At 55.6% G+C, this 24,593-nt stretch overlaps 11 protein-coding genes across 11 annotated transcripts, besides 10 other annotated features; all 11 read right to left on the bottom strand.

Moving 5' to 3' along the window:
* Positions 1 to 2: 2 nt before the first annotated feature.
* Positions 3 to 76: a microsatellite.
* A 381-nt stretch (positions 77 to 457) lies between these two features.
* On the bottom strand, positions 458 to 2,635 carry TraAM80_02783 (uncharacterized protein; the record flags this gene model as incomplete). Its single annotated transcript, XM_029379774.1, has 1 exon — positions 458 to 2,635. The coding sequence occupies one exon, from the start codon at positions 2,633 to 2,635 to the stop codon at positions 458 to 460; it is 2,178 nt and encodes a 725-aa protein (XP_029240465.1).
* A 19-nt stretch (positions 2,636 to 2,654) lies between these two features.
* Positions 2,655 to 3,563, bottom strand: TraAM80_02782 (uncharacterized protein; the record flags this gene model as incomplete). The annotated part of the gene is made up of 1 exon (XM_029379773.1): positions 2,655 to 3,563. The coding sequence occupies one exon, from the start codon at positions 3,561 to 3,563 to the stop codon at positions 2,655 to 2,657; it is 909 nt and encodes a 302-aa protein (XP_029240464.1).
* A 13-nt stretch (positions 3,564 to 3,576) lies between these two features.
* Positions 3,577 to 3,614: a microsatellite.
* A 375-nt stretch (positions 3,615 to 3,989) lies between these two features.
* TraAM80_02781 (putative dynein arm light chain, axonemal) lies at positions 3,990 to 5,021 on the bottom strand (the record flags this gene model as incomplete). The annotated part of the gene is made up of 1 exon (XM_029379772.1): positions 3,990 to 5,021. The coding sequence occupies one exon, from the start codon at positions 5,019 to 5,021 to the stop codon at positions 3,990 to 3,992; it is 1,032 nt and encodes a 343-aa protein (XP_029240463.1).
* A 7-nt stretch (positions 5,022 to 5,028) lies between these two features.
* Positions 5,029 to 5,063: a sequence feature (A-rich).
* A 410-nt stretch (positions 5,064 to 5,473) lies between these two features.
* TraAM80_02780 (telomerase-associated protein) lies at positions 5,474 to 13,858 on the bottom strand (the record flags this gene model as incomplete). Its single annotated transcript, XM_029379771.1, has 1 exon — positions 5,474 to 13,858. The coding sequence occupies one exon, from the start codon at positions 13,856 to 13,858 to the stop codon at positions 5,474 to 5,476; it is 8,385 nt and encodes a 2,794-aa protein (XP_029240462.1).
* Positions 13,859 to 14,120: 262 nt separating this feature from the next.
* Positions 14,121 to 14,145: a microsatellite.
* A 576-nt stretch (positions 14,146 to 14,721) lies between these two features.
* Positions 14,722 to 14,746: a microsatellite.
* A 98-nt stretch (positions 14,747 to 14,844) lies between these two features.
* Positions 14,845 to 14,880: a microsatellite.
* A 59-nt stretch (positions 14,881 to 14,939) lies between these two features.
* TraAM80_02779 (uncharacterized protein) lies at positions 14,940 to 15,320 on the bottom strand (the record flags this gene model as incomplete). The annotated part of the gene is made up of 1 exon (XM_029379770.1): positions 14,940 to 15,320. The coding sequence occupies one exon, from the start codon at positions 15,318 to 15,320 to the stop codon at positions 14,940 to 14,942; it is 381 nt and encodes a 126-aa protein (XP_029240461.1).
* A 260-nt stretch (positions 15,321 to 15,580) lies between these two features.
* TraAM80_02778 (uncharacterized protein) lies at positions 15,581 to 16,573 on the bottom strand (the record flags this gene model as incomplete). Its single annotated transcript, XM_029379769.1, has 1 exon — positions 15,581 to 16,573. One exon carries the CDS (start codon positions 16,571 to 16,573, stop codon positions 15,581 to 15,583), a length of 993 nt encoding a protein of 330 aa, XP_029240460.1.
* A 670-nt stretch (positions 16,574 to 17,243) lies between these two features.
* TraAM80_02777 (uncharacterized protein) lies at positions 17,244 to 18,308 on the bottom strand (the record flags this gene model as incomplete). The annotated part of the gene is made up of 1 exon (XM_029379768.1): positions 17,244 to 18,308. One exon carries the CDS (start codon positions 18,306 to 18,308, stop codon positions 17,244 to 17,246), a length of 1,065 nt encoding a protein of 354 aa, XP_029240459.1.
* A 178-nt stretch (positions 18,309 to 18,486) lies between these two features.
* On the bottom strand, positions 18,487 to 20,286 carry TraAM80_02776 (uncharacterized protein; the record flags this gene model as incomplete). The annotated part of the gene is made up of 1 exon (XM_029379767.1): positions 18,487 to 20,286. One exon carries the CDS (start codon positions 20,284 to 20,286, stop codon positions 18,487 to 18,489), a length of 1,800 nt encoding a protein of 599 aa, XP_029240458.1.
* Positions 20,287 to 20,485: 199 nt separating this feature from the next.
* Positions 20,486 to 20,504: a microsatellite.
* Positions 20,505 to 20,546: 42 nt separating this feature from the next.
* Positions 20,547 to 20,574: a microsatellite.
* Positions 20,575 to 20,853: 279 nt separating this feature from the next.
* Positions 20,854 to 21,912, bottom strand: TraAM80_02775 (uncharacterized protein; the record flags this gene model as incomplete). Its single annotated transcript, XM_029379766.1, has 1 exon — positions 20,854 to 21,912. The coding sequence occupies one exon, from the start codon at positions 21,910 to 21,912 to the stop codon at positions 20,854 to 20,856; it is 1,059 nt and encodes a 352-aa protein (XP_029240457.1).
* A 100-nt stretch (positions 21,913 to 22,012) lies between these two features.
* Positions 22,013 to 22,041: a microsatellite.
* A 400-nt stretch (positions 22,042 to 22,441) lies between these two features.
* Positions 22,442 to 23,230, bottom strand: TraAM80_02774 (putative RNA-binding protein; the record flags this gene model as incomplete). The annotated part of the gene is made up of 1 exon (XM_029379765.1): positions 22,442 to 23,230. One exon carries the CDS (start codon positions 23,228 to 23,230, stop codon positions 22,442 to 22,444), a length of 789 nt encoding a protein of 262 aa, XP_029240456.1.
* Positions 23,231 to 23,562: 332 nt separating this feature from the next.
* Positions 23,563 to 23,586: a microsatellite.
* Positions 23,587 to 23,821: 235 nt separating this feature from the next.
* TraAM80_02773 (electron transfer protein) lies at positions 23,822 to 24,400 on the bottom strand (the record flags this gene model as incomplete). Its single annotated transcript, XM_029379764.1, has 1 exon — positions 23,822 to 24,400. One exon carries the CDS (start codon positions 24,398 to 24,400, stop codon positions 23,822 to 23,824), a length of 579 nt encoding a protein of 192 aa, XP_029240455.1.
* Between the last annotated feature and the right edge of the window lie 193 nt (positions 24,401 to 24,593).

Raw genomic sequence — 24,593 nt, 5'->3', positions numbered from 1 at the left:
CGCACACACACACACACACACACACACACACACACACACACACACACACACACACACACACACACACACACACACATTTTTCTGTGGCGAGGTGGGAGGGCGCACATGAAATTATTCACGCATCTTCAATCGTTGCTGCATCGGCGACTGTAAAGAAGTGCAATAACCGCGGCGGAGACAACTCACAACAAGTGGGAAGTACCGCCCAGGTGCGGCGGAGTGATGACGGCTAAGTACGCCCAGATAATATAATAATTTCTTGTGCTCTCTCTTTATCCCCTCCAACTCTCACACCGCGATTGCCGTTGCACCCCACACAGTCGTGGCAGAAACACATGACCCCCAACCAGCCGGATTCACCGCCCATGCACTCACCCATTCATTTACATCGAGACGGATAAAAAAGCAAGTAAATAATAATAACAACAACAACCAAACACGAAACTTGTCACAGTTATTAGTGCCGCTCGCGGAAAAACACGAGTGTGCGGCCTACTCGGCGCGATGACGTTGGCTTCGTGTCAGGGACAACGTTGTCGGCATTCGTCTTGATAGGTTCCGCTTGAGGGCCTCCGTGCGGCACTTGCGGCGCCAATTCCTCCACCTGTTTAGAGGCCGCCTTGCCCTCCCGCATGTCATGCAGCTGCTCACACGCAACGCTGTCAGCAGCCGCGATGACGGGTGTTGTGGACAGGACCGCCGCATCATCCGCAGCTTCCACAGGCGCGGTGAGACTGTCGTCCTTAGAGGCGTTCCCAGCACAGTTTGCTTCACCCGGGTTGACCCTGCATACTGTTGCCTCCTCTGCTTGTTCCCCACACCCGCTTTCGTCACTCTGCGCGATGGCGGTGGGTGGTGTGTCGACGCTGCCAAATTTCGGTGCCGTCTCAAGCTTTTCCGTTAACTCCACCGCCAGCAGCGGCTCTGACACCGGCGTGGTCGAACATGCTGCTACAGCGCTGCTTGTTTGGTTTTGTGCCTGCCCCTCTTCAGCCTCCCTCCCTGCGTTTTCCGCCCCCGTATCGTTGTCAGTTGTCGTGAGGGCGACGTCCTCACACTGCCCATGACGCCTCTTGATGCAAAGGTGCTCGACCAGCCAGTCGTAGTAGGCCTCTTCAAGGCGCCCAAGCACATGCGCCACACACTCCTGAAGCTTTTGCTCGGCCATGTCTTCCCCTTTGTCGGCGTTGTCCTCGTTTTCCTTTTCCTCTTCCTGCTCACGCTCAAGGAGTTCTTGCACTATTCGCTGATGTAGCTCACGGGCCTCTTGGTAGCTCTTCACCCCATCAAAGCAACCCCGGAGGGACGCCGCTTTGGATACCAGTCCCTTACGCTTCCATGAAAGGGTAACACACTGTTCCTCGCTCCCCGTGGCGTGGCGACTGCCGTGGTGAATGCCGCCGTTACCTCTCTCCGACGTTCGCGTACTGGGAGTGCCATGGTCTCCCGCTGCAGACGGCTGTGAAGATTTGTAAGCTGAAGTTGCGGCCTCCTGCGGACCTCCCTGCTGACACAGTGGACTCTGCATCGTCGCCTCCTCCGGCACGGTGGAAGCGCGTGACTGAACAGGGCTCTGTCCTTGGCCGTTGCCCCCCCCCTGCCATACATGATAGACACTCAAATACGGCAATGAACGACGGCGATCACCACCAGAAGCTACATCACTACCGTCTGTTCGTGTATGGATTTCAGTGGAGTGTCTGGCCTCAACAGCAACCTTATGGGAAACAACTGGCACGGGAACCTCAGAGGACAAACTCGTCGCAGGCGGCATCAACTTTTTATAACTGGCACTCGTCGCACGCGTCGGTACTGTCGGCGGTTTTGGTGCAGAAGCGCGAGTTCGCACTGCGGCCGAGAAGGGTCTGCGTAAAATACAGGACCTGAAGCCGAAGCTGCCCCCAAAAGTTAATCGTGGCTTCTCCATCTCAAAGGCGTAGAGAGGCACGAGTTTCGGCTCCCCCAAGTCAGGGACGGAGCAAAGCGGGGAGGCGCCCTTTACGGTTGCGGCGGGCGTGTTAGATACACCGTCCGCGCTTTCCGCCGGTATGACCGTCGTTTTAAACGGTGGCGGCGCAGCTGGTTTGGATGATGGAAAACACCGCGGTTCATTGTTTTTCCTTGCCTCCTCTCGTTGCTCGCCCCGCCTCGCGTCCTCCGCTCCCCCTTCTCCTCTTCGCTCCCCCGTCGCCTGCCGCGGCGCTTCCTCTGTTGGGGAAAAGGCGGCTGTCCCCACCGGTGCAGACCTCTCCTGCGACGACTCACGTGCGGTGACGCCAGCTTGCCTTACTACTCCTTCCAACTGCTGCCTGGCACCTTCGCAGTGTTGCGGCTGCACCGGCATCGTTTGCGTCTGACCCTTCACGTTTCTATTCTCCCCCGCTGGCTCTTCCCCCTCCTTTGCTATCGCCTGTCGTTTCTGTTGCACCTGGCCCGCCTCCTCCTCCACGGGTGTCGCAGGGGTAAAAAGAGACGCAGAAGAGAACGACCGCGACGCCATTCCTTCTGTCTGACGCTTCTTACCAAATGTGATACCGTCACTGAACCGCTTTTCTGGCCTGCCACTTGCCGCCTCACGGGAGTAGGAGAAACACTGTCCCTGGGGCCAGTTACGGTCTCCCTGCGGGTTCCACATCTCCTGCGGCCCAGGCGGCCTACAATGAAACATGGCAACCGGTCTCAGATGGCAGTCCTGCACAACATCCTCGCCATTCCATTCCCCTTCCTGTACATTTTTTTTTTTCACTGCCTTTCCTATCCATCGTGAGTATCGTCTCCACGGCGCGTGGAGAGGCGTTGGGGGATTCATGTCCGTTTGACCCCTCACGCCCTTCCAGTTTTTCATCTGAGTCTTCAGCCATGTCAATATTTGTTTCTCCCTCACGACGCTCTTGCGGCAAGCACTGTGACTGCCGCTCCTGTTGCTGTTCTGCCTGCTTCTGCGTCTGCAACATGACCGTTGACGCCTTGCCGCTTGGCAGCAAAGAGTCGGACAACCCCGGGTGCCCCGCCAGGCGCTCCCATCGCAGCCAACTCTGCGTTGCCGCGTTCAACTCATGTCCCAGCTGCACCAGTGCCCGATTCTGTCGGTCTAATCCACAGCAGTAGTGGCACGCCGCGGCGTCAATGAAATCCTTCGCCTCCATGAGTATCTTCCATGCTTCTAGGAAACAGTTCTGTCGCAACAACACACGCGCCTCCCCAAACTTTTCCCACGCACTGTCCAGATAGCGGTGCACCTGCTCTTCTTCTTGCTGCGTTGCCAGGCTGGAGTCGCTTGTGGCCCCTTCCTTCTCTCGGGTGCTATTTGCTCCCTTGCTGTTGCCTCGCCGATGAGACCGTCCTCCCGCACTTACGTTCCTGCTGCTGCCATTCATCTTCCCTTGTCCTCTGGTGACTCTCCTCCCTCCTTTCTGTGACGGCTTGTCCTCATCCCCCGTTGCTCTACTCGTCCGGAGTCTAGGCTGCAGCGCCGGGCCAGCTGGACGACCTGCGCGTTGCATGGGGTGGGAAACAGAGAATAAACTTCCCTTTGAGCTTCGGTCAATTGCAATCCAAGTCATGCACACACCTACCAAAAAAAAAAAAAAAAAAATAGAAAAATAGAAAAAAAAGTGACCACCCGAAATGTAAATGCGTAGAGAAACATACGGTACGGTGCATACATTACGGAGTCACACATGCACACCCACATCAATAACCATGCGTGTATACGGCTGTGCCAGTACGTATGTGTGCCTTTGTGTACATAGCGTCTTCAGCGGCAAACTGAATTCACAACTTCCCCCTTCACTCTCCGTTGTTTTGACTTCTTGCTCTTCTTGTCGTCACCCCATTACAGTAGCGACACCACCTTCCCGCCAACCTTCGCCCCGTCGTCTCCCCTTGATGCACTTTCCGTCGCCAGCCGTCTCCTCTTTACTCGCCGCAGCAAGAACACAACCACAATACAAATCAAAAAAAAAAAAGGAAACGAGGAAAAAACGAAACTACACAGTGTTTTGTGTATGTGCCTGTTCCGCTGCTGCTGTGGCCTTCGCCTTTTCTAGGGCCGTGATCCGTTTGATCTCGCTGATGATCTGCTGATTGACCTTCTTGAGGTACTTTACTTCCTCATCGTGTCTATTCTGCTCCGCCTGCTTCAGCTCCTCGAAGCGCTTCAGCATGCCGTCACGCTTTGCCCGAAGTTCATTCACGCGATTCTCCAGCCGGCGCACCTCACTCTCCATATTTACCTTGTCTTCAAAGAGGTAACTCCGCATGTCGCGCTCAATCGCCTTGCGTACTGCGTACTGACAGGCGCTGTCAAAGAGAATATCGTATTTGTTTGTCGTCTGCTGCATCTCCGTCGCAAGCTCGGCAAGCAGTAGTCCGCGCTCCGGGCACAACACCGTCGTCTGTCGTATCAGCTCCTTAAGACCGTCGGTGTAGATCCCCTCGCGGATTGGGCAGACAACTCCAGAGGAACGCGCGTTCTCCTCGATGCACCGGCGCTCCAAATGGTCCTGCAGATGCACGCAATCAAGTCGGCTTGTGTGATCAATCGCCGCTACCTTCATCCACCGCTGCTCGTTGGGCTCTCGTAGGGTGCAGACGGTGGAGGCCGCCAAATCAGCGAAGATTACATCCTTTTTTTCCTTCTTGCCGCCGTCTTTGTTTTCGTACAGCGGCTCGGGCGGAAACAGCGTCAGAAGAGCCTGCTCCGGAGTCAGACTGTTCTGAATTAGCTTTAGAGCCTCCTTCTTCGTTGCGGCCGCCGAAGCATTCGCAACACGTGGGTAGGAGCCCTGCAAGGTCTTACTCCTCATTAGCGTCCTTGAGCGCATCGACTGGGATGCGATGATGTTCATGACGGAGATGCTGGGCGGGACGCTCGTGGAGAAGTCAGTCACCGCGTCGATGTCCTTCTCGCTCACATCCTCGACTTTGCCACTCACCGCGGGCGAGCTTTCCGGCACGGCACGGTATAGCACAGTTCCCTTTTCGTCGTAGACATTCGTTCGACTCCCTGTGTGTAACATTTCGCTCTCGTTTCTTTTGTTTTTTTTCCTTTTGTTTTCTTTGAATTTATACAATTTGCTTCTGCTTCGCCTAATAACTCCGGCACGTCAGCCGGTCCGTATGTGTTGGGTGCGTGCCAACCACGCCACCACCCGCCGCGCCAGGAAGATTCCCTACCGCCCACAATCCGGCTCGCCTCTCCGTCGACAGAGAGGCCAAGGGGCCACGCGCGGCAAAAGCAGAGAGAAAACAAGAGAGAAAAAGAGAGAAGGAGCATGCAAAGACGAAGCAAAACAAGCAAACAAAGACATACAGAAAAAGACAAGCGCAAATACAACAACAAACTCAAAGACGACAGCAGAAACCCCACATAAGCAAACCGGCACAAAAAAAAACAACAAAAACGAACAACACTCAGCACCAAATGTATATATATATATACACATCATTATTATGATTCCTACGTCAAACCTCACATCGAGAGAGACACCCCTAATGACAGCAATACATCCCTTGAATACTCTGCAAGCACTGCACGTGCCTTCACGGCGTTTCTTTGTGCCTGCAGTGCCTCCACAAGAAGACGTTGACGCCGTTGCAGCCACTCACTCCGCTGCGACGGATCCAAACCGGCTGGCATCTTTTGAAGGATCAGCTCATACGGTGGCACACCCCCTGCAGCCGTGGTTGCCGCAGCCGCAGACAAACCCAAAGGCAATTGTGGAAGTGTGGACTCAGACGTTCCTGCGCAGGCCTTGACAGCCTCATCGTTGGCTAACGCCGCCGCTGGATTTGCCGCCCGCGGCAGAAACATCGACGTAATGTGACGCTTCTCACAACGCCAATCCGTCGTTTGACGCACTTGCCTCGCCAAAGCAGCCTCATCGGTGCGCTCAGGTGGCTGGGAAAAGAGGGTTTCAGCCTGCATGTCCCTCGCCTCTCGCCCCGCCCCACCCATGGCAGCTGACCAGTGGAGAGCATCCAGCAAATTGGCTTCAGCCGTCCAGCCTGAGGACGTAAGCGGCTTGATGCTGCCTTTTCTTTGCTTCATCTCGCCTTCCCACTCGAGTTGCAGCTGGTATACATTGCCAAGCCAGTCACCAGCGATATACATGACTTGCCGAGTCGGAGGCGCAGCTGCTGCCGCGGCTTTTGAGGTGCAAATGGGCAGCAGACAATCATCGTTTCCAACCGCCGCATTCACGCAGGCACCCATTGAGGGATCTTTCTCTGACATCCGCATCACTGTGACGGTTGTAACGCCGGAGGATGCAAAGAATATACCCTGCTCATTCCAAAGATCTTTGCAGAGAAAACCCGCCGCCTCGCTCCCTGTTTCACCATCTTCTTCCTCCTCCTCCCCTTTACCCTCCGTTTTTCCTTCTTCCTTCGAGTCCAACTCTCCGTTGGGTGTGATGCTGCTCGCGGGAGCCGCCTCTCCCATATAGCGGAATGGGAACACCGTAAAGAGACGTGTGGAACCATCTCTACCGCCCACCACCACCTGCAGCGCGGTCAGTACATCCCGCCACACGACGTGCTCCAGTGTGGCCCTATTTTGCGGTGCCAGGGCGATGGAGTCCACGGCGACAGGCTTGCCCTGGTTGTCGACGATGTCGGTGGCGTGTCGTAGCGTAAGACACGTACGTCGCTGCTCCTTTAGCATCAACTGTACCAGCGACTCATCGTCCACCGAAGAGAGGGCGTCCACGTCCTCCGCGTCATACGTGGCCTCAAGGAGCAGTACCGTACCAGAGTTTGTGCCTAGGGCAAAGAGCACGGCGACGAAGCCCTCGTCCTCCGTAGTCCAAGCGGAATTCACACAAATGCAATTGCTGGCACTAAGGAAAAAATCCCCATTTTTCAAAGTGTAAGCGTTAATGCTGCTGATGTTGCTATTGCAGTGCGAGTTACTGTCAAGAGGCTCAAACTGCAGCTGGAGCGGATTATGCATGGGCAAAGTTATCACCCGCTGAAGGGTGGCCAAAGCCAAATGACAGCGGAGGCGACCCACAACGATGTAGTGCCCGCAGAGCAGCCCCGTGTGATGACGTGCATCTGCGGCAGCAGCTTCCGTTCCCGTTGACTTACTTGAAGAATTCAGTCCCGACTGATTGCTTTGTCTACGGTTGATAAATGAGACGGCGGCCACAATTTCTTCCGCATCGCTCGGCACCGTCGCAAGTGCACTTCCATTCGAAGGCGAAGGTTCGCATGAGACCACCTGCTGCTCTTCTTCGTCCCCCCACAGACATTCCGCTTGAGTCACCCACCGTAGAACTGCACGTTGTGGGGCCCCTTTCAGCGTCCCACCCACTACGTTGCTGTCACCACTTGACTCCCTTCTCTGCGGCGCGCGCTCCGAAAGTTCACTGTAAAATGATTCCTGACTCGATGAAAAATACTGTTGAGTACCACTATCAGCATGGCCACTGAAGGTATAAATTGTCGTCTCAACATGATTTCCGTCTCGACGGACCGCTGGGTCAACGTCAAATATATGTTCCGAAGGTGCAGGCATCGGTTGCGAACCAACGGCGTATGCATTATTACTCATCACACCGCCGTCACTGTGCAACGCCTCATGCAACGGTTTACCTTCCAAAGCGAGCATGAGCCCGTCGTCGTCGCACATCTCCCATGCTGCTATCGCTCCATCCGTCGTCAACGCCGTGGCCCGCCCGCGGAGGGGGCCGTGCGGCTTTGAGACATCCAACGCGTCCACCGGGCACCCCTTACTCACGTCCGCCACGTGCTCCTCCTCGCACGCAATAAAAATAACGGGGTACGTGCCCTTGCCTACCACGCGAATGCGTTGCAGCAGGCGTCCCTCGCGGAGGTTAAGCCCAGGTGAGGCAGCCCAAACAAACACTTCCCCTGCCGCCGTCCCGCAGAGGATGCGGCTGTTTTGCATCACCACGCGGATGCACGAGACACGGTTATGCTCGTGCGAGAGGATAAAGTGGGGGACAAAAAAGTCATCCTTGATACCGGGGTTTTCAAATGCGTCTCCGCCAACAACCTGGTGACTTGCAAAGACAAACGCAGTGCCGTCCATGCCGCCCGTAACAAAGAACGACCCATCAGAGGCTGCCGCACACGCAGTCACACTCATGGTGTGTGTTCCACGCAGTCCCGTGTGGCGGCGCTCGCTACTCTGGCCAATGTACCACTCCTTGAGACTGTTATCAACTGAGGAGGTGAACAGGATGGACGGATTCTGCTGGTGAAAGACAACACTGGTCACAGCCTGACGATGACCGTTGAGCGTCGACATGACTGTCCCTGTCACACCGGCGTAGGCGACGTGCACATTCCCATTCTCGTTTGCCGATGCCATCAAGGCTGCGTCAGGCGAGAAGGCAAGAGAGGTGATAGGTATGCCAGCGTGCAGCGTTAGCCGCGCACTACAGGATGCGGAGGCGTAGTCGTAAAGACATATGTCCCCACTGTAAAGCGCCACAGCACACGTGACCACCATCGAAGGCAGAAACGCAAGCCCCCGCACAGGGCTCTGTGCATCCAGGAACTGATGTACATACTCCAGTGGTGCCGCTGACCTGCTTGTATCGTCCATGGGACGTTCCATGTTAATAAAGTACGCACACCCTTCCCAAGATCCCGTTGCCAGTATCTCACCTGAGCTGTGGTACGCCACGCACGAAACAGGCGCCGTGTGGTGCTTCAGAATTTGCGACGGCTGCACACTTGAACGTGCCACAGACTCCGCCACGCTGCTCACAACATTCCATATCGCACACAGTCCATCATGACTGCCAGAGCACACAACACTTCTCGTAGGATGACAGGCGAGGGACGAAATGCATCGCGTGTGCCCCGCCTGACTCTGCTGAAGCAGACTATTATCTTCAAGACTCCACACCCGTAGAACACCGCGCCCACATCCAGTAAGCAGAATATGCGAATGGTTTGGCAGGAACGCAATGGCAGTGACGGGAGCCGTGTGCTTTAGTGACGCCGTTATCTGTTCCAGTGCACCCTGCGGCATCACTCGCACCATCATGTCCTCCCCGCCGGCAGCCATAAACTTCCCGTCATCACTCAGGACAAGGCAGTGCAGTGGCTCTGTCGAGGGAAACTTGATGATGCGTCCCTCCTCTCCGTGTTGGCTCGGGTTCATCCACCTGACCCACGTCATGGGATTCCGCTTTCCACGAATGATGTTGCTATCCATGTCATCCACCTCCCCGTCACCGCCACGGTCGCCGTGGTTGTGGTCCAACCCGTGAAAAATTGCACTGCAGCTAGGCAAATTCCGTATGCACTGTCGCAAAAGGCTGGGACGATCCACCAGGATGTGGTACTCGCTCTGCAGAAACTCTATAATAGGATAAAGTCGGCGCGACAGCATCGAGTTTGCCATTGTGGCCTGCGAAAGCAGATTCATAAACCGTTGAAGGTACGTCGCATTCACGAGGAGGTACTCAATAAACGGCACATACGCGGCGAGTGTTGCCAATGCATCGTACTCCTTCGCCAGCAGCGCAAAGTGAAGCAGAGCAAGCAGCTGCGAGGTTGTGTAGCGATGGGGGCTAAACACACACTTCTCCCGTGGACTGTGCTTGATGGAATCCACAGCAAGGCGAATGCTCTCGCGAGTCTCATAACGAGACACACTTGTGGCAAGCGGACGGAAGTACAACTCCGCCACCAGCCTGTTGGTGCAGGCATCCACGACGTCGGAGGAGTGGGGGAGGTAGCGCGCCGCGATGGAGGCTTCAAATGATGCATTCGCTATCAGCACGCGCTTGCGTGTCACCCGCAGACACGTCCCCACCAGCAGCGCGACAAGGCGAGAGGCGCTGGCGACGTTGGAGACAAGACGGTGAAGGTTGTACTCCTTAAGACCTGAGAGACTCTGCGACAGGTAGAGTGAAACAAGAACCGCGCGACAGGTTTCCACGCCAAACTGTTCCTCCAACTTTTTATACGTTTCGGCATGCAGTTGTGGAAGCGTGGAGGGCAAACTTGCAATATCAGCCCGCAGAGTGTCAAAGAAGCTGAACAGGCGGAGGTACGTGATAGCGTAAGTGAGGTAGGAGGCCTGATTGGCGTCCGTCTTTCGCAGCAGCAGCTTAAGCTCATTCACGCAAAAAGACTCCTGTAGCCGCTTGCCATAGGAGGCCAAGTGTCGTCGGACGAGTTCAGCGCGTTCAGACAGGCTCAAGTCTGGCAACATAAGGCTTACCACCGGCTGCACACGCGACTTCAGGGCGGTGGCGAATGAACTACTCAGCGTGGTCGTGATTAGAAAGCGAATCTCTGGCCCGGTGCTTCTAGGCACGATCCAGCCAAGATTACGTAGTATCTCCGGAGCAAAGGAGGACTTGTCCAGGCCATCAAGGATAATGCATAAGTGTTTCTTCTTCATCGCGGCCGCATATACACCCGGCAGGAGGGGAAGCAGCGTCGTGACAGAATCGCTCTCTCGCACACAGAAGTCCTCCTGCAGTCGCAGGCGGTGCACCAGCGAAAAGGCAAGGTAGTACACCAAACGCCGCAGGCTTCCGTCACTGGCTTGACAGGCGAAATGCAGAACCGCAAGGTTGGACTCCTCTAAGTAAGCGATGTGAGCTGCAACGGCTGCGGCGACGCTAGATAATCCATTTCCATCGGAGCCCTGTAAGAGAAGAACATTGGAGGCTTTGTTCTGGTCCCGGCTGTCATGAGAAAGTGTGACATTTGCAATGCTGCTTTCGGCAGCCACTCCCCCGGCTGTAGAAGAGCTGGTGTCTGTCGGGAGATGACCTGTAAGAGCAAAGAAGGACAACTTCTCCAGGAGACCCAGCGGAGGCACAAAGGTCTTTAGCAAGTTCGTCGTAAAACTAACCTGGTCCATGTACTCCTCCGCGTAGAGCGCCCCGCCCGTGCTTGCTTGCTTCAAAATGTCGTCACCCTGATGTTTCGGCTGCGGTTTCAGCTGCTGTTTTGGATTAGCGTGATCCCTCTGGCTTTGCAGCGACTCCCCAGCGTCGTCGGGGAGCCCGCAACGCTGAAGAATAATAGACTTCAGTGCAACAAACGCCTTGCGGGAGAAGTTCGTAACGTCAAGCGGCACATGTAACGCTGATTTTTTGATTGAAAGCATCGAGATGGCAGACAAGGCATCGGACCCTGACCTTATGCCGGTTGCCGTGTAGGAAAACATAGGCACTCCTTGAGCCTCCAAGTAACCTGAAAGCTTTGAGAGGGACTGCATCGTCGTCGGTGTGTCGGGGGCGTACGCCTCTCGATCTTCCACTGCCAACGACGACATCAACGCGGAGTGATCACGCACGAAAAAAACCATGGTACGTGGCACGGACTCCCCTGTGCGACGCGCTGCAGTGAACACAGCATGCCGCATCTCCATCTCCGTCACAGACATCCGCGCCGGGTTGTCCTGTGGGAGTTGCTTCAGCCATGTGAAGTCCTCCGCGTCCACGTCCTCGTCGACACGGTGGTACAACGTGGGTGGGCAGTAACCGTATCGGGAGCCGAGCACACCTAGAAAGAACGGGGAGCAACGTGAGACCTCATTGAGGCAAACAGAGAGGGACAAGTTAGAGCTCGACGCTTCCTCGGTGATGCCCCAGCGCAGATCCACCTCCACAATGTTGACACGCAGCCCAGCCTCCGCCGCCCAACGACGCAGCCGCGGGAAGACGTCAAGGACCAACGCGTTCCTCTCACTGTTCATGTCAATAAAGGTGGAGGACAAAAAAAAACGGCACTCCTGATAAGCTGACAGGAATCCTCGTTCTGGCTGTGGCCACCGTATAGGTGTTTCTGCCGTTGTCGCCGTCGTACACGCTGTATCGTGCGTCGCTGCCTCTGGCATCATTGTCGGTAGCTGTAGCAGTGGCAGTGGCAGTGACGGCGGTGACGGCGTCTTTGCGAGTCCCATCGCCGAGCTCTTTTGGGTATCAGTCAGGCCTCCCTCCGAGAGCGTTTCCGTCGTGGCCCCGCCCTTGTACACCCGACGCTCCTGCTCAATTGAGAGCACGCGCCTCAGTGCGTGCAGTTCCCCTCCCGGCATGCAGCCAGGGAGAACCGCCACGCGATGAACGTCATACACCTCGTCGGCCCGCTCAACGTAGCGCCGGGGTCCGCCCGCGACACGCTCCGCCACAAACCGCAGCATGGCATCTGAAAACCCAGTCAGTAGGACGTCGTTCTTGTGGCGGTACCGCGACGACACGGCCTCGTCCTCCTCCAGCGACGCCTGCAGAGAGAGGAACAGAAGGTCCTCATTGCAGGTGCGACGCATGCGTTCAAGGTAGACGGGCAGATCACCCAGCGAGGGGGCATCGTTTTGTCCAGAGTAGCAGCTGTGGCTGAAACCCATAACAACAAGAGACTGGAGATTTACCCGACGCTCGAGCATGTCGTCTAGGTACACGTACGGAAAACCGCTGAGCTGCGTGAACTGCGTTTTGTCTTCAGTGGAGAAGGTGCCACACCTGGACATCTTTCTGCAAATATCCTTTACCTTTTCTACGTTGTGTAGCATGCCATCCTCGCGCCGGAGGTCCAATTCCATCACACCACACCTATCCTTCCCTGCTAGCAGTACGACACAGTGTTCGCAGGCGTATCTAAAGGCAACCGCCAACAGGATAGCCTTTCCAAGCTGCGACGATCCACGGAAGTCATCAAACTCAAAATGCGGGCTCAAGTACAGTACCACAAGCGACGCTCCTCGAATAGGTGTGATATTGCCCCGCACAGAAATCCTCACAGCCTGGTCCAACGCATCTTTGTATCGTTCCAGCAGACGGCTGCGCGTAACATTATCGGTGAAGTATCCCCGACTTTTCTTCTTTGTCTGTAACACGTGAAAATACTTGTGGTACTTCTCCCCCAATGAAATCTTAAGAGCATTATAAGCGCTGAGAAACCGGTAGGGAAACTGGCGCGACGCCACCACCTGCTCCTCGGACACCAATCGTCGTATCACAGAGACATGGGTGCTTTCACTGCAATTGCACCAAGCCATATTGCGCAGATTTCGTAGCATAGCCATGAACGGCACATTATTGTTGGCTATCAGCTCGTCCCAGACCTCACTTCTGTTCCCACGCAAGGACAATTGCCTCTCCCACGTTATTGGAATTGGCAGGCGCATGCGCCTGCCACGCAGCTTAGGATCAAATGCACGCGTGCCACCCTCATCCAAGCCACGTTCTCTGAATTCCTCCTCTGTGTCGGGATACCGTTTCCCCAAAAGACAGCAGACGGCGTATGCAGGCTGCGATATGTGCAACCGGCGGATATGGTCCTTAAATGTCAGTGGGCGCGGGGATTTTGGATCTTGCACGGATTCTTTCATTCGCATTTTCTTGCATTTTCGTTTGGTAGCTCGTTCGGTGTTATACTTGGCGAGAGAATGGTTGTCGAACATGGTGAAGGTCGACACAAGGGCGCGCCGAAGCGCGTTGGGCAAAGGTCCCCTCTCGCTCCCTCCGTTCAGCCCCCGGACATCTGACGTCGTGAACGTCGCGTCGTCGCTGGTGGTGATGGCGGCGGCCGGTAATGGAGACAGGCGCAGGTGCGGCTGCTCCACAGCAATGTTGGCGATGCTCAGCCAGTCCGAGGGAAGGCAAATGATGCGCCGCATGTAGCACTTCAAAAAGGGCTGACATTTCGGTTCAAAGGCACTGAGGGCCACCAACACAGCGGCGGTGTGGCGAATGTTGAGGTCGCGGCGCACGTACAGTGCGAGCTTCAGCACGAACTCGCCGTCCTCGAGACTAATCGCGTGCACAAGGGACGCAATGCGCACCGCGTTTTTGTATGCCGCACGCGCCCCTTCACTGCCCGACGCATCTTGCGGGGGAAACTGCACGTCCTGCATCAACGTCGCACTCACGCGGCTGATGAGTTCGTCCTTTTCGCTGCGCAGATCGGCCGCCAGACTCCTTGTGAGGAACAGGATGGAGCTGCTTTTCTCGTCGCCGTCGTCGTCTGGTGCGTCGCTTCTCTCGTGTTTCACGCGGTTGGCTGCCGCACGCGCGTCAGCAAACGCCGCATGGCGCTCCAGCCTCGTTCCCCCCTGGTACAGTCGTCATTTGAAGGCAAAACTAACACACACGCACACGCACAGTAACAGACAAACCAAAAAAAAAAACTAATAAAAAAAAACTAAGCAGGTCTTCTATCCGCCTCAGTAACCGTCCTTTTTGTTCGAGGTTGTAGTATTTTTGTTCGATGTATGCATACATTAAATGAATTCCCACCACCGATGTGGGATCGAATCGCCCCTAATTGCTGTGTAGCTTTGTTTTGCTTCGCTGGTCTGCCCCGTCACGTGCAAGAAGTGCCGCATGAGGCGCAACCACAAAAAAAAACACACACACACAAAGGGGGAAAGACAAGGGCCGAAGATGCACAAGATCGCGTTGGAGGCGGGGGCACGGGAAAGCATCTCGCGGAGTCATCTCCACATGGGGTCTGCCGTCAGCACCGTCACGAACAGAGGCCCGCTTCAGACAGAAATACAAACAGGGAACAGGGGTGAAGAGAAGATGCAAAAAAGCGGAAGACATAAAAAAGGAAATAATAACATATATATATTTTTTTTAAAAGACCGTAGCCGCTCCTACTCACGTACGAGACAACCTGCAGCATTACCACCTACTGACAGCTACGTCAACGCTCTTTCTTACTATCCCTCAGGCATTCGTTACTCCTGGCATCGCAGCTGTTCACAGTTTCCCGCTCTCATTCTTTCCTTCTTTCTTTCACGCTCTCCTGTTCTATTTCCTGCCACACTGCGCGCATCATTTGCAAAAGAAAACAACAACAGCAATCCGCTATATAAATGGTTCCTAACTTCTCTTGCACCACCAGACACAGACACACACACGCAGACGCACAACCAGCGATGACGTCCCACATACGCACCTAATATAAATATATTTATATTGCGGTTGAGCCTAAAAGGATTTCCTCAGGACGGTTGGCTCGAAGTTGTGTGGGAGATGTCCCGTCTCCTCCGTGTTCCAGTCCATGCGGCGGGGCGGGGCGCGGTCGCCCCAGAAGTACATCGACGCTCCCCCCCACGAGAACATCCACAGAAACGCGTAGAGCGTAGGGGTGGTGATGAGGTACTCCCGCCGCATCGCCACGGCGCGGTTCATCATCCATTTCAGGTCCACAAAGCGCAGAAACTTCCGCGAGCCATTCAAGCGACCGAAGAACCCCTTGCACTCCTCCGCAGGCGGGATCTGATCGAGTGTGGGGCGGACGAACAGCTCACCGCCGCTGCGGCGGATGGGCGTACGGCGGAATAGACTTCCACTGCTGCGGCGAAGCATGGGGCCCTTTTTTTTCCTTTACTCAACTGCGGCACACTACAGAAACACGGGACGTAGATAGATGAATGGATAAAGAGGAGGCACAGGAATATGCATTTACTATTATTATCATGCTTTTTTTTTTTTCTACAGCAGCAGCAGCAACAACGACACACACGCACACAAACTGTAAAATAAACTGCATCTCCATCCCGCCTCCTCCATGTGGTCCAAAACGGCGTTGGGGAAGACGGTTGCAGCAACGTTTTTTTTTTTCCCTCTCATCCCATGCCTGCATTATTCGCCTCCCGCAGATTCTGAAGAATGCTGGTGGCTGTAAAGCGTGGCAAATACACACGCCCACATTTGCCTGCAATCCCGCTAAACATCTCTGCCACGCACGACTTCTGTAAGAGGTCCCTTGTGAGCAGCACCACTGCCGGACCGCAGCCCCGCACATTGCGCAGCAGCAACTCACCCATCAGTGAGGCCGAGACGAGGTCCCCCGACTCCTTTCGCGTCGCGGCATAGACAGTGTAAAGGTCTGAGTGTGGGTGCATCCGTGAAAGATGAAAGAAGATGTGGCCAGGGCGCGAGGTGTGGGGGATAAACACCTCATGCACACACACAAATGCGCAGGCCACACGACTAAAAAAATTAAGGCAATCCCAGTTCTTTAGCAGTTCGACCAGCACGTCTTCCGTGCCAAGCTCAATGTTCGCCACATCAAGAAGAACTACCACGCGTGGTAGCGAGAGACTCCCCTCCTCATCACTCAGGTCATCTGCAGAAGACGGCAATGCCTTAAACAGACGCTGCATTTCTAGCGCATTAAAAGCTGCAAAACTGGACTGCGCAGCTCCTGTGGAGGCGTGCAACCAACTCATGTGCCGCGTCACTTCCTGTGGCGTCATCCACCGCATTTGAAACCCACTATCTTCTGCCTCGTCTGTGGCTGCGCCCGCGGAGCAGCAGATGGGGCAACGGTAAAGCGGCACCGTTGCATCAACGCCTGTGGCGGATTCCAGTGGCCGGTTAAGCAAGGCGTTCATGTGATCTGAGAAGTATGTGATGGGCATTCGAACGCCGGGGGTCCGGCCGGTGCACCCGTTGAGGTGCACGGCAGGGCTCTGTTCACGGCTCCCCGCCATGGCACGTAAACAACCGCCTTTCTCACGCAGGCGGCGTGCAAGGGGGTGGATGAAGCGCACAAGGTCGCTGTGAAGCGACGCCGAGTTCGTGGGAAACGCGCGACAAACAGCAGAGGCGCGCATGAGCCACACCGACGCCTCCCTGCCCCCTTTTCCCCCCTCCTGCTCTCAGCTTCACAGACGAATAGCAACAAAGCCACGGGAGAGGTAGCGGAGGAGACGGTGTCGCTGTAGCTCAGCTCGACCCAACACCGAATACGGATGCACGCAACTCCCTCACTTGGGTTCACAACAAACAGAGAAAAGAGCATAAAACAGACACATCCGCTGAATGAATGATCAAAGGAAAGCAGTAAAAAAAAAAAGGAGGGAAACGGGGAGACCACGGATTCAGGCCAAAAATACCAGCGGTAGGCAACTAGGGCTGCAACTGATGCATGCGTGGTACATCCAGCGTCCGCCACCCTTCAAATACACACCAACCTTGTCTTTGCGTTGTTCTGAGCGCCTTTACAGGAGCCGAGAGAGAGAGAGTCAGCTCTTACCCAGTCAGTCAATCCGTCTCTTCACCCGCCCCTCGTCAGCGCGTGCGACTGGGCAGTGCCGCTTCTGCAGCAAGCATCATTACAAAGAGCGAATACAGTGTGCACCGAACAAGCATCAGAAAATGAGCCAGGGAAGCTCAAATAAACAGTTCGGGCTTCGCTCTATAACCACCCTCACAACAAGAAAATGAGTAAAAAGGGGAATATATATATATATTGTAAGGGAATAAACAAAAGAGGAGTCTGCATCAACCGGCAATCGAAGGCACATCTGTGAACGACACCATCGGAAGCTTCAGTGGGTTGGGCCGCGTTGCCAGAACGTCCTCAGGCACGGCGAGGGACGTCATGATTTGGGTGGCAAGGCACCGGCCGCTTGCTACCGCTTCCGCTGCAGTGTCGAGCTCCCCCATGCGTTCAGCCGACACTTTCCGCAGTAGCAGCGGCATGAGCACCCGCTTTGCCCGCTCTTCAAGCTCGAGGAGGTATTCCTCAATGCGAGAACGCAGTTCCTTTTGCCCGCCGTGGCAGCCCACAAGCTGCAGCACAGGGCCAATAAAGGGGTGATACCTCGGCGGAATCGGCAACTCACCCAGCTCCAAGACTAGGACGCAGAAGGCGTAGGCCAGTCGCAGGGTGCGGAGATACAATGGTCCCCATATCGCCTTGCTTTTCTTCAAAAACTCGCCGTAGGGCTCCACATGCAAGTTGTAGTGTATAATGGCACACTCATTTCGGTGCAGAGTGGCAAGGAGGTCGCTGTATTTCGCTTCCAGCTGCAAGAGTTTGAGCGCATCCAGCACCTGCGCCGTGGCACGCGTGCTTTGCCCGGAGGAATACACGAGAGGGCGGGTGTGTGCGGAATCACAGTGCGGGCTCGCCGAGTTCATCAGCACTTGCTTCAAGGCTCGGTACTGCTCCCGTAAACGCTGTAGCGCAGGCAATAGCTTCTCATTGCTCTCCTTCAAGGCTGTGGCAGCAATAAAATACATCTGTCGCGTGTCGACCGCGTAGTAGATGCGCTGCAGTGGAGCCACCAGGAATGGCTCCGCGACTCTCACCGTCGTCGGTGGCGCCAGCGACAAGGACCGCACTGTACGCAGAAAGGGATTGACATCCACCGCGTCCTCATTCATTGCCGTGTATAAATACATGTCATCCGTCGGACCACCGGAGGGAGGTATGTCGGGCTTCTTCGCGTCACCCGCATCATTCTGCCTCGACATGACGGTGTGAATCGGCAACGCCACCATCACCTTGGCAAGGATACGTCGCTGCACCTCGCCGTTTTCGTTGTTTGCTAACCGTTTCATCGTCAACGAGCGCCATTCACTCTGCCGCACAATGGCAGCGGCATCAAGGACGTAGCCGACAAATGACTCGTAGGGACGCGGGGGTTCGCCAACAAAATCGCCGGCGCACAAAAGACGTTCACGCAGGTCAAACACCTCTGCGTCCCCATCCTCCGTTGCACTGTCAAAGCTTCCATTTCTACAGACAACTGGGGATGCTTTTTCCGTAACAGGTGGGAGAGGGATTGCCTCCACGTCGCCGGGTAGAGCACCGTGGTGGAATGAGTGAAACAGCATCCGCCAGAACAACCCGCTCTAGTGCGCCGTGAACGTTATAAACTAGCTGCAATGGGAGCAGAAATGGGGCGTGCGAGGGTGCCGTGGCATTCCCGAGACACCCGACACCACTCGCTGAGGCCACCTCGGACGTTGGAAATGATGCACACGCAGGCGTCTTCGCCGCACCCACACATTCGCCTAACCGCTGCGTCAGTTGCCTTATTCCAGGTAAGTCGTCTGCATGAATGATGCGCTCCACCCAGTTGATCTGCGTGTAGACGGAGCCTTGTGGCGGAAAGAGCATCCCCTCGCGAGAGGGGATCGGGGTGTGCGACGACGACTTAGTCGGGGAAAGAGGGCTCGATATGGCCTGCGCCAACGTGCCGACTGAGTGCCTCGCAATGACGTCCAACAAACGCCGCAGATCTTCCAAAGGGCTGCGGCAGGCATCGTGACTGTGACTCCGGCACGCCGGTGCTCCACCGGGCATGGGAACTGCGTCGGTTTCCCGCATCGTGAGCAGTCGCGGCGATGCGATAAGACGCCTCGCCTCCACCTTCCCATTCACAGTCTCTGTCTCCTCATCGTGGCCATCGTGGGCTTCTTCCGTTACCACGCTCCATGTACTCAGGAGCCGTCGCCAATTATTCGGCCGACTGATGTCTTTCAGCGTGGAACGCAAACTACCATTCTCTCGTGCCTCTCTTTGACGTCTCTGTCGGCAACACTCACGTTCTTGCATCGCCTGATGCCGCTCAAGCTGCATCTCCAACAGCAGGACCTCTTCCTCCTTGCGGATCACCATCATGCACTGTTCATGCTGCCCCACGGGGTCATGGGCAGCCTTCACACTCCCCGAGAGAAGCATCACCTTGTCACACCACTGATGGATGTAGTTCAAAAAGCGGCGTTCCCGCATCCGACGACGACGCAGCTGCTCCGCGTCATCAAGCGCTATCGCGGTGTGTGCATTGGCGTTTAATGAGATACCAGAGCCACGGCTATTTTTAGGAAAGCTCCCATTTTTCTTCTTATTGAGTTCTACACGAGAAGTTGGCAGCTTCTTCTTTGCATGTGCGGCGGCGCCTGCGTTAGCGTCTTTCCCTGCATTCTCTTCGTCGTCGAACGTACGCAACGAATGCAAGATGGTGGCGTCGCTGCAGTTGGAGAGGGTGGAGAACTGCTTCAAGGTGGGGCGACAAAAGATGACGTTGTCGTCCGGGTAGCAGCACTGCTGCCGCAGCAATGCGGCCTTCAGCGGTGGATAATACCACGGTGTCTCACCCACTACGAGCTCACCGTGGCGACTCATTGGATCCCCCGTATGGGTGGTGGCACGTTCAGGAAACATGACCGGGGAGCCACTCCCCCGCGCACGTGCAACACTCAAAGCGCCACCATCTGTTTTTATTGTGCAGGTGTCTAAAAACATGTCCAAGGCGGAGCTTAGGTCCGTGGTCGACAGCCCCCTCAGCTCTTCGTCTGTCCCTGTCTGCCCTCCGGTGAGTTGCCACATGGTGCGTCGCAGCTTCTGTGAGGCCAGACCAGTAACCGTTACGCTTGGCTCCAATTTTGACGGTTGAAAGGGAGGGAAGGAGATGCCGCGAAGGCGGGGGGAATCATGACCCTTCCCGGCACCGTGACGTGCTCGCGCGGCTGGCGCACGCTGCCACTCCGCCTGGACCCTTCGGTGCTTGCATTCTGGCCGGGTTGATCGCATAAAACAAATGGGAAGCCCTTCCCGTTACCTTTTGCTGGTTTGAAGATTATTTCGCTCAACTTCTTGTTCTCTCGCAGTCGCGGCTTTTTATTCCGCCTGGACGACGCAGAAAGTGTCGGCGCCACGCAGGCACCCAAAAGTCGCGGTGGGTCCCGCTCTGCGTCTTAAATTCTCACCCTGCTTGCGGAGACACACTCTATGTGTGTGTGTGTGTGTGTCGGCCGGAGCGTATTCGGGTGAGTGGGGAGCAGCAGCCTGCGCTCTCTCTCTCTCTCTCTCTCCTCTCTCCTTGTTTCACTTCGTCTTTTGTGTTTGCCTCTACACAACCTTCCTGTGGCTGCTTGCTACGTGTGCAGCTCTCCTGTGCGTTCCTTCCGGCACAGATGTCAAAGTAAGGAAGCGATGAAGGCGTCTGCAGGCAGTGAACATGCACCGGGACGAAATCCGCAAGGCAGCAAAACAAGTCAGGCAGTGAAAAAGGCCTTCACAAATAGAGCGACGCAAAGGCAGGCGGGAAAGTGTGAGTGCTCGTGAGGCGGCGCGTGCATCACGATTTCACCCTCATTCTCACAGAGCTAAAGCCCGGCAGGCTGTGTAGCGGGCGAACTGATGCAGTTCCTCCGCGGTGTGAGCGCTGCCCAACACAAATGGCAGTGGCTCCACATCCACCGTGTCGACAGCTGCCCCATATGGCGCTCGCGGTGGCTGGTGCAGTTCTGCAGCCGTGCGCACATGAAACCAACCCTCAGATATAGTTAAAATCTTTCGATGTAGCTGAAGGGAGGCACGCGCCTTGCCCTGTGTGTCTGCGTCAAGCCCAACCCGGCAGAGGCACTGTATCATGGCATTGAAGGTGTACAGGCCAGCGTTGGGGTACCAGAGAAAGTCGTCATGGAGCGCCGCGGCATCACTATTATTTTTTTGGCCCATGCCATTCGCTTCAGCCGTCGTGAGGCTCCGCCACTTCACCCCCACGACAGCGGTCAAGACGCCCAGCACCTCTTCGTGGTTCTCGGCAAGCATTGCTCTTACCTGCGAACTGATACGCCGCATATATAGCCCTACCGCAGCGTTGTGCTGTGTGTGCGAATACAACACAAGCACCACAAGACGTCGAGGAACGGGCGTTGGCCCGTACGACGCCTGCGGCAGAGCCTCTTGTAGGAGGCGCAGGGCCTCCCGTGCCCAATGCAGCCGCAGCTGAATGTCTTGATAAATGGTGTGGAACGCCACCTCCGCAGTGCCGTAAAACTTCTCCTGGTCACACAGACTGGTGAAGCGGCCGCCAAGGCGTCGATGAAATCGCACGTCATCTCTTGCGTGCACGGCGGTGGTGCAAGAAGGCTGTCGTGACATTTCTGTTTTCATGCTGGCTTGGCACGAGGTGGGGAACGACGGTGCAGGCAACAACTCGTCTTGCGGCACTGCAAGTCGTTGCTGAAAAGGCCGCTCCGCCTCTACGCGATCTGGACGCAGTAGCGCTGGGCCCGCCGCGGGCCTCTCGGGCGTTGTTCTTGTTGCCTTGAAGCGTTGCTGCCCGCCCCCACCTGCGGCTTTTTGTGTTGCCGCCGCAGTGAGGCCGCCACAAGTGACCCCTAAGCGACAACCCTGCCGCCGGCACAACATTCTCACCTTCCTTCCCACTAACGCGTGTGGCTGCGCGTCCCTTCACACACGCGTGACTGTCCCCACCCGGCTCTGCAGTGTCTTTCGCACCACACTTTGAGGGTGGGGTGTGGTGGGGGAAGTGGAGTGAAGGGTTCCTGGCAGGGAGTAATAAGCAAAAGGGCAAAGTGGCGGAAAAGGAGGAGTGCGTCGTACAGCTTCCCACCCGCCCCACCTCCTTCACCCAACGCGAAGTACAAGAAACAAAACAATAACGAGAAGGAAGGACACGTGCGCACAGTTGATTCCCTCCCTTCCTCCTCCTCGTAGGCACTACACGCATAAACACACCCTCGTTTCCCGCCTTTCACGTCGTTGTTTGATTTCTCTTTAAAAATTCACTCTTTCCGTCTCAGCATCACTCCCTGTTCTGTTTGAGGAGCAGAACAGCAAACAGCAGCGTGCATACACAGGCCCCCGCACCCGCGGATAAGGAGCCAGTAAGGAGGGCATAAATTAAAAAAAATCCACGCAAGAGAGATTATCAGCTCTACTGCTCCGCCTGCTCATCCTCATGACTTCCGCCAACTGAGGACGGTGCCGCCCCGCCGTTATCAACGTTGTCGTCGCCGGTGACACCACTCCCCTCACTAGTGCCCGTTTCTTTGTGTTTGGAGGCATCCTCACCACCGCTGAGGCTCACTTTGTGACGGTGCTCCACGGCCTCCTTGTCGCGGGACGCAATGTAGCGCTCAAAGGCCTCATCTATGCCGTAAAGACCGCTGCGGCCACCACGCCTCCCACGCCCGCCGCCGCGACCACCGTGGTGGGATGCATACCGGCCCACCATCTCGCCGCCGACGCTGCCTCCCTCCAGAAGGGCCTGGTACTGATCATGCTGCCACTTGCCACCCCCATCAACCTCTTCAGAGCCGCCGCCGTAACGGCCTTTAGGTCCGGCCTGGCGCAGCGTCACAACGCTGTGATCACGGGAGAGAGAAACCTGCAGAACACTACTTTCAATTTGTTGCCCGTTCATGTTCTGCACCGCCGCACTGGCGTCTGCGGGGTTGCGATAGGTGCACAACACACTCCCAATGAAGCGTCCTGACCGCTCGGTAAACATCTTGTACGACTCCACAGGGCCGAATGCCTCAAACTCCGCACGCAACGCGTTGGCACCATCTCGCTCAATGCGCTCTAACGGGATCTGAGTGACGTATACGCGGCACATTTTGTCAATAATAATGCTCGTTGGCACGAAATCGCGATCGCGCCGGGCCACCGCACGCCCCTCTTGAAGCGGGGTAAAAATAACGTCTCGCATGGGGCCAGACATTTTTTTTTGTTTTGTTTTTGTTTGGTTGCCCGATGATAAAAAGGCTTTCTTTTTATGTCTCCCTCGTAGATTTATAAGCCCTTGTCGATACAACACCGCGCTGTGTTTAGTGCTCGAATGTGCCTATGAATGAGCGAGTGAGTCAACCTGACTCTGCTTCCCCCTTTTCCTCCTCCTACGGTGGAACATTATTAACGTTATTGTTGTGTGCGTGTGTGTAATGAAAAGAAGAGGGAAAATGCCAACCAGCCAGATGAGATGTGTGAGTGACACGGCGGTATGCCCAGCCGCCGCCGCTGCCTCCTTCGCATGCCTCTGCGCAGGAAGCGCTCCACACACACACACACACACACACAAATGGAGGAGCAACAATGCATAAGCAGCACGGACAGGCGACAAAAAGAGGGAAGCGCAACAAGAAGGAACAAACCCAGACCCCACAATCACTGTGTCACCGCCTTCGCCATTTGGAGTATCTCGTTACTCGTCCAAGTTACTGCGACAGAAGAAAACAAATGCGCTTTCATGGATGCCCCGGAAGTTCTTTTTTTTTTCTTCATTCTTTTTGCCTTCGTGTGTATTCACGTCACTTCAGTTATGTGGCGTTACGGTGTGGCCGTCCACGTACATGTTGCGCGTGGCATGTGGAAGCGTTATTTTAAGCCCGTCGTGTTTCTTCTGCACCAACCTCAGCTGGCACCCCAGGCGCGAGGTGACCTGCGGAAAAAAGGCCATGTCAAGCATGTCGTTTTCCTCATCCGTTGGCTCGTCAAAGAGCTCCATTGCGGCTTCATTCTCCAAATACACATGACATGTGGAGCAGGCACATGACCCTCCACATGCACCTTCAATGGGCAGCCTTTCTTCCATGGCGACGTCGAGCAGTGTTTGCCCCTCGTACGCCTTCACGTCGCGTGTGGTGCCATCCGGAAGCTGTACGTGCAATGTGAGCGGCTTACTTCGATCCCCGGTGGCATCGCTGTGGAGACGAATCATGCATAAGAGTGCTGGTGTGATAAACGGCACACATTCCTGCTTCCCACCACAGCAGGTGCCACTGCCAGCCCAACTGCCGTGGTGGATGCTTGTGCCACTGCATCTCGCGTTACACGCGGGAAAAACTGCGAGAAAACGCCACGATAAACAACGACGAGTGTGTGATGCCAGCATTGCCGCATGAAGCTCCTATATTATTATTATTATCGTTTGTGTGTATGTGCTTTTTTTTCTATCTTTCCCCTCCCCTGCTTCCCGCTTCCCGCTTCCGGTTGGCGTGCAAGTCCCGCAGCAGGATCCAGTTTGTTGCAATATAACTTATTTGAGTCGCCACGGCAAACTCAGGGAACTTAACCCCCTTCTTCCC

This window comes from Trypanosoma rangeli (assembly GCF_003719475.1).
Source record: "Trypanosoma rangeli strain AM80 chromosome Unknown Tra_15.4_contig_00066, whole genome shotgun sequence".
In the NCBI taxonomy this organism is placed as follows: domain Eukaryota; phylum Euglenozoa; class Kinetoplastea; order Trypanosomatida; family Trypanosomatidae; genus Trypanosoma; species Trypanosoma rangeli.
This window is presented reverse-complemented; position numbering and strand designations above follow the sequence as displayed.